A 6283-nucleotide genomic window follows, 5' to 3' on the forward strand; every position below is an offset into this window, starting at 1 on the left:
TTTATTTTGTCACATTTCTAACATGCAGTGTGATTGCTTCTGTTTCAGACGATCGAGGTTGTGAGGAGAGTTTGGTGCTTCTGCGCCGCTCTCTCAAGTCAGCAAACATGGCCTCAGAAGGGAAAAATTTTGAAGGAGGTGTTCCTCATATCTTTGTAATCCTTGGTGCATCTGTAAGTTGTAATTTCCAACTTTCTTTGAAGGAAATGGTTATTGAAAATATCCTTTGCACGTTTAATTATGTACATTTTGTTTGTTTGTTAGGGTGATCTAGCAAAGAAGAAGATTTATCCTACTCTATGGTGGTTGTTCAGGGATAGCCTGCTCCCAAATAACACTGTATTTTATGGCTACGCTCGTTCCAAACTCTCTATTGCTGAAGTGAAGGAAAAATGCCACCAGTACATGAAGGTGTGTTGTTATTCTCTTGCTTCCCTGTGTTATTAGCCTCAGTTTTTACTGTTCTGAATTTGTAATACAGGTAAAACCAGGCGAAGAGTCTCGATATGAAGAATTTTGGACAGTAAACAAGTACTTTGCTGGAAATTATGACAAACGTCAAGACTTTGAGATGCTCAACCAGGAATTGACCAAGTCAGAGGGGAACGCAAGGACAGCAAATCGGCTCTTTTATTTGGCTCTACCTCCATCTGTTTTTCAGCCTGTTACTGTTCACATTCGTAACACATGTATGGGTGAAAAGTAAGTATTTGTATCAGTAGATATTCCTTGTATGTGGATCTTTTTTTATAAAGGCTATAACTACTATTCTATTTTCTTACAGAGGTTGGACCCGTATTATCATTGAAAAACCATTTGGAAAAGACAGTGATAGTTCTCAAGAGCTATCTGACCATCTTGCAAAGTTATTCAAAGAAGAACAACTGTACCGTATTGATCACTACCTGGGGAAAGAAATGGTGCAGAATTTGATGAGTCTGAGGTAACTTGGTTGTGATTTATTTTTATTTTGAATTTTATTGTGAGGTATTTCTTACTAAGCTTTTTTTCTGCAGATTTGGTAACAGAATCTTCAGCCCCACTTGGAACCGAGAATGTGTTGCTTGTGTGCAAATTACATTTAAAGAACCCTTTGGCACTCAAGGACGTGGTGGATACTTTGATGAGTTTGGAATCATCAGGGATGTAATGCAGAACCACTTGCTTCAAATTCTGTGCTTAACAGCCATGGAAAAGCCTGCATCCCTCCATCCAGACGACATTCGAAATGAAAAGGTACTGTCCTCCAATATAGCTCTGCAAGTATATTTTTGCTCTTCGCTCTATATTTTGAAAAGCTCTACAAGTGAAGTTTGCCCAAAACTTTCAGGTCAAGGTTCTTCGCTGCATTAGAGAGCTTACACCTGATGATGTAGTCCTAGGACAATATGTTGGCAATCCTGATGGTAAAGATGACGATGCTCGAAATGGCTATTTGGATGATAAAACTGTACCTGAGGGTTCAACCACTCCTACTTTTGCCCTTGCTGTGTTGTACATCAACAATGAACGTTGGGATGGTGTTCCTTTTATCTTGCGCTGTGGAAAAGGTATGTTCAATTTATTTCTAAAGGTTATCTAAAGATTTGTATTTTTATAATACATTTTTTTTTACTTTTTATTGTATTGTGCCTTAGCTCTTAATGAAAGGAAAGCTGAAGTTCGAGTACAGTACAGAGATGTTCCTGGAGACATATTTAACGGACAGGCCAAACGTAATGAAATGGTCATCAGAGTGCAACCTGGGGAAGCTGTTTATATTAAGTTAATGACAAAAACACCTGGAATGAACTTTGAGATGGAGGAAACAGAGCTTGACTTAAGTTATAATAGCAGATACAAAGTAAGTAAATTATGCTTGTATAACTTTTGAAAATATTTTAAGAATGAAGACAGACACTTCCTAAAAAGTCTTAAATTGTTTAATTTATGCTCCAACAATCTTGAATTGCAGTCTGTAAAAATGCCTGATGCCTACGAACGCCTGATCCTTGATGTGTTTTGTGGATCTCAAATGCACTTTGTGCGCTCTGATGAGTTGTCGGAAGCCTGGCGTATTTTTACACCCCTACTGCATCAAATTGAAACAGAAAAGGTTCCACCCATCCCATACATGTAAGTTCATGTGCAGCTATACCATCTAACTATGATCAATGAAGTCATTTTGCCAAAGTTACAAAACTGACAATTTTTCTTTCCCACTGTTTTAACTAGGTATGGTGGAAGAGGACCAACTGAGGCAGATGAAATGGTGAAGAAACATGGGTTCAAATATTATGGATCTTACAAGTGGGTTCAATCTCAAAAACCTCATTTGTAATTTATGGAATATTCTGTCATGGATGTGGTACATGGACTTAATACTACATTCATGATGACTGCCATAAGTACTACAATATGAAATTCAATTTTACTCTTTTGAAAATCTCTGTACCTTAAGTGTAGACCTCCAATATGGAGGCTATACAATACAGCCATGTTACATTCCTCATTGTTAAAGTTTTATTAGGAATTTCACCCTCAGGGGTGTTTATAAATCTTGTAATAAACTTAAATTATTTAAAGTAAAGATTTCTTTTTTAAATGTCTTTTTGTGCGGAAATGGCCTAAAGTTGTACCTGATGGGAATGTTAACTATTTATATTTTGTTAAATTTTGTGTAATAAGGGTGACCATAGAAGATTTTCATGTGTTAAAACTCCCTTTTACTTAAGGTGAACCGTCCTTTGTATATTGTTGAAGTTTTATGGTCAGTGAAAGAGTGTTCTAAACATCTTTCAACTTCCAACTATAATTATCATCCCTATTTATTTGTCTTGCTACAGTTCCATGGTTCTCATCTACTGTAACTTGATAATATTTCTCATACATCTTTGATCAAGATATTGATTTTTATAGAACATAGATTTGATAGTTATTTGTTATCACCTTGTTGTTATTTAAATGAATTTATACTTTTCTACATCATTTTTGATTCATTTGTGTGTGTTCTCTCAAACCTATATCAACTATTGAAACACTATTCTCGTGTATAGACCTTTTACAGACGTAGCCAAACTAAAATTATAACCCCCCGCCCCTTAGGACCATCACTTGTGTGAGACACATTCATTTGTTTGCAAATTAAGGCTAACTTGTTAATCCTCAAAATTGAGTGTGGCATTTCAATATTGCATTTCCTTTCTGTAACCATGTGCAATTTTTCTCTTTGTATACTGTGATTACTGTGTAATGTATCTTTTAAAACACAGATATTGTATTGTTTTATACCCTTTTCCACAACACTACACTTGAAGGGGGTTTCTTCTTTCTGTGAAAAACTACAATACATAAATCCATTTATGACATGGAAATAAACTTAGATGGACTGGATTCAATGCCTATTTCCTGACTTTTCTCCCGACCCACAGACATGGTCAAGAATGTTAAAAGGTGCCTTTGTAATTCGTCAGAAAAATGAAAGAGAATCAATGAACAATTACAGAGGTTTACCTCATTGCCATATTGAAAAAAAATAAAAGATAGTCAGTTTGTTTAATTGAAATTGAAATGACATTTTACCTCTGCACCGAACAGAAGCCTGATCAGATCATGCCATTCCACTGATTTTGGTTGCAGAGGTGTGATAAGCTGCCGTGTCAAGATGAAATCCCAACCCAAACTGCAAATTTTATTTTAATGTACCTATTTCTGGCTGCACAGTTCCGCCCCAAAACTATCTACAGATGGCATGTTTTCGGTCAGAATTGAGCCTGTGGCCCCAACACAGTAAACAGAGGCCGCTGGGGCGCACGCGGATTGCCTACCCTCCAGGCGCTCTGATCCCCAACACTTCCCCGCTTGTCCGGGATGTGATCCTTTGGGGATGCCTCTGGGGCCGAGGTCGACCAGGCCCCCGGGGACGTCATCCGGGGACCTCCCGAGCACGCCGATGACACTCCCACGACAAACACAATTCGGCTCCAAACGTCGTGTACCTGGGCTGGTGCATATTTCTTAATAGTAGCCAAATATAATTATTATTAATAACAAATCGCAATAATAGTTTATTATCCTGATCATTTCACTATTGTCACATGGCACCATGGAGTCAAGGCATGACTCCATGATGGCACTTCCCTGGCGTTGCCGCCTGGAGCCACACAACGATGCACGGGACGGGAAGCATCCCCAAAGGATCACATCCTGGACAAGCGAGGGGGGTTTGCCTACCCCAGGAGAGAGTCACATCCCGCGACCACGATATGTCGGTGAGTGTGCCGTAATTATTGCTCTCCCCTTTTGCCGTGCCGCGTCCCCTACCCCTTCTCCTCCTCCCCACCGCGCCCCGCGCCTCTATGGAAACGTAAACAAACAATGAAAATCGGCCATATACCGATAATACCTACTCATATAATTGATGATGATAGGGTTTTAACCAGAATTTTAGAGTGGACATCGCCGCTGTTCGATATTAATCGTAAGGTATAGTGCTTGATTGTTTCCGGTCCGGAATATTGAATTGTTCCATTCCGGTTATTGTTGTAGGAGGTTAGTGTTCTCCTGTGCCTCAATGTTTACACGCACAATTAAGTTGTAAGTTTTTTTTTGAGGCCGAGTAAATGATGCCCCGTGATGTCAATAACTTGGTTCACTGTCAGCTTGGTTGAAAAGGTGTTGAATGGGTAGACTCCTCCAATCCATGCAGTATGTTAAATACTGTTGTAGGTCACTTATGCAAATGGGTAAACTGCCAGTGTTTTATCACATATCATATATTTTACTCTATATTATTCTCGTGGAACAGAAAACTTTATTACTTTCTGGTTGGGTGCAAACCGAGTGGTACTATTTGCGTAATCCCCCAAACAATCAATCAATATGCGTTATTGCAGATAATTTGCTGCTGCCCCTTCGTACTTAGTGCTTAGTCCAGTGCCAAAATCAGTTATTTGAAAGACCATGGTCATTTAGAGACGCATGGGGGTGAGAGGCATTTAAAAGTGTATTGTATGAGTAAATTACATGTGATTAATAGTTGATGAGCGCTAAAAGTACCGTTGAATTTGATTGCAGGAACTCGGCCCAGAAATGTTCTTGACATGAGCAAGAGAAGTCTATGGAGTCATTTTACCCAAAAGAATAGGTGAGATGACATGACAGTAACCGCCAACGCTGGTCCAATTTGTCTCTGTACAGACACTATGAGGAGCTTCCTTTCATGTGCATCAAAGAGTGGTTTTTGATGTGTTTTGTGGTGCCTTGGTTCTTTGTTGTTGATTTCAATCCTCCTCTGTCAAAGTCCAGGCTGATTTGTTATCATTGAAAATGTCTTTTAAAAATCTTGACAAGTTGGAAAATTGCTGGAATTGATTTGGATTGGTCGGGCAAACTCCCTTTTCAGTTGCTCTGTATAAATATCATGGTGCCGACCCACTGCAGCAGAGTTCTTAGCCAGTGCGCCTTAGGTAGCCTACCCGCCCATACTTAGAGAGACCAGCTCTTAAAACTCAAGTTTCTGTGAAAAGGAGTGGTTTCTGACATAAGCAAAGGTAGTTTTGTGGTCCCTGGTTCACCCCTATCTATTCAAGTACTCCTCCATCAAAAACCAGACCCATGCCTTTGTAAATTTTGCCAAAAATGAAAAATTTGAAAATCGCTGGAAATGGTAAGGATTGGTCCTTTCAATCGCTGCGTCGAAATTTCACCCCCCGGTCCATTTCAAGTGAGTTACGCCTGTTTTCCTTGGACCGGTTCGCCTGCGAGGTAGGCAGCCCATCGTACGCTGACCGCCAGATTAGACCATTAGACCACCCTGAAAACGCAAGTTTCTGTGGACAGGGGTGGTTTCTGACGGAACCAAAGGTAGTTTTGTGGTCCACTGGGTCACCTCTGCCTCTGCCGTTTTGACTACTTTTCCGTCCAAATCCGGACCCATCACTTTTCGCTAAAAACACGAGGGCTATTTTTGCCTTTGTAAAATTGTCCAAAAATTAAAAACGCCGAAAATATTTGGTATTGGTCAGACTGAATCCTCTTTCAATCTCTGCGGCGAAGTTTTACGGCGTCGGGCCATTTTAAGTGAGATACGCCTGTTCTTTTGTGTTTTTCTTTTTTGTTTTTTTGGACTGGTTTGCCTGCGAGGTAGGCAGCCCATCGTACGTTGACCGCCAGATTCAAAAGACCACCCCTTAAAACTCAAGTTTCTCTGGACAGGGGTGGTTTCTGGCGGAGCCAAAAGTAGTTTTGTGGTCCCCTGGTTCACCCCTGTCGATTCGACTACTTTTCCGTCGAAATCCGGACC

The 6283-nt window shown here is 40.1% G+C and overlaps 2 protein-coding genes across 7 annotated transcripts in view; both read left to right on the forward strand.

Annotated features, from left to right (window-relative positions):
* LOC113201756 (glucose-6-phosphate 1-dehydrogenase) overlaps nt 1–3372 on the forward strand; it is a 10196-nt gene extending 6824 nt beyond the window's left edge. For both annotated transcript variants that reach the window (XM_026415648.2, XM_052274177.1), the window contains exons 2-10: nt 49–173; nt 265–411; nt 482–702; nt 785–943; nt 1017–1236; nt 1331–1550; nt 1638–1843; nt 1955–2115; nt 2215–3372. In XM_026415648.2, the coding sequence (XP_026271433.1) occupies nt 108–173; nt 265–411; nt 482–702; nt 785–943; nt 1017–1236; nt 1331–1550; nt 1638–1843; nt 1955–2115; nt 2215–2320 (1506 nt within the window). In that variant the 5' untranslated portion in view covers nt 49–107 and the 3' untranslated portion in view covers nt 2321–3372. The remainder of the gene's footprint in view (nt 1–48; nt 174–264; nt 412–481; nt 703–784; nt 944–1016; nt 1237–1330; nt 1551–1637; nt 1844–1954; nt 2116–2214) is intronic.
* A 697-nt stretch (nt 3373–4069) lies between these two features.
* The window catches only part of LOC127751111 (uncharacterized), a 12061-nt gene continuing 9847 nt past the window's right edge, over nt 4070–6283 (forward strand). Inside the window, exons 1-2 of one of the 5 annotated variants that reach the window (XM_052274178.1) lie at nt 4070–4250; nt 5056–5125. In XM_052274178.1, the coding sequence (XP_052130138.1) occupies nt 4085–4250; nt 5056–5125 (236 nt within the window). In that variant the 5' untranslated portion in view covers nt 4070–4084. Of the gene's footprint in view, nt 4251–4303; nt 4576–5055; nt 5126–6283 lie in introns of those variants that run through there. The other 4 variants (XM_052274180.1, XR_008011978.1, XR_008011980.1 and 1 more) reach the window with 4 other exon arrangements.

This window comes from Frankliniella occidentalis, unplaced genomic scaffold (assembly GCF_000697945.3).
Source record: "Frankliniella occidentalis isolate FOCC.00 unplaced genomic scaffold, Focc_3.1 Scaffold348, whole genome shotgun sequence".
NCBI classification, from domain to species: domain Eukaryota; kingdom Metazoa; phylum Arthropoda; class Insecta; order Thysanoptera; family Thripidae; genus Frankliniella; species Frankliniella occidentalis.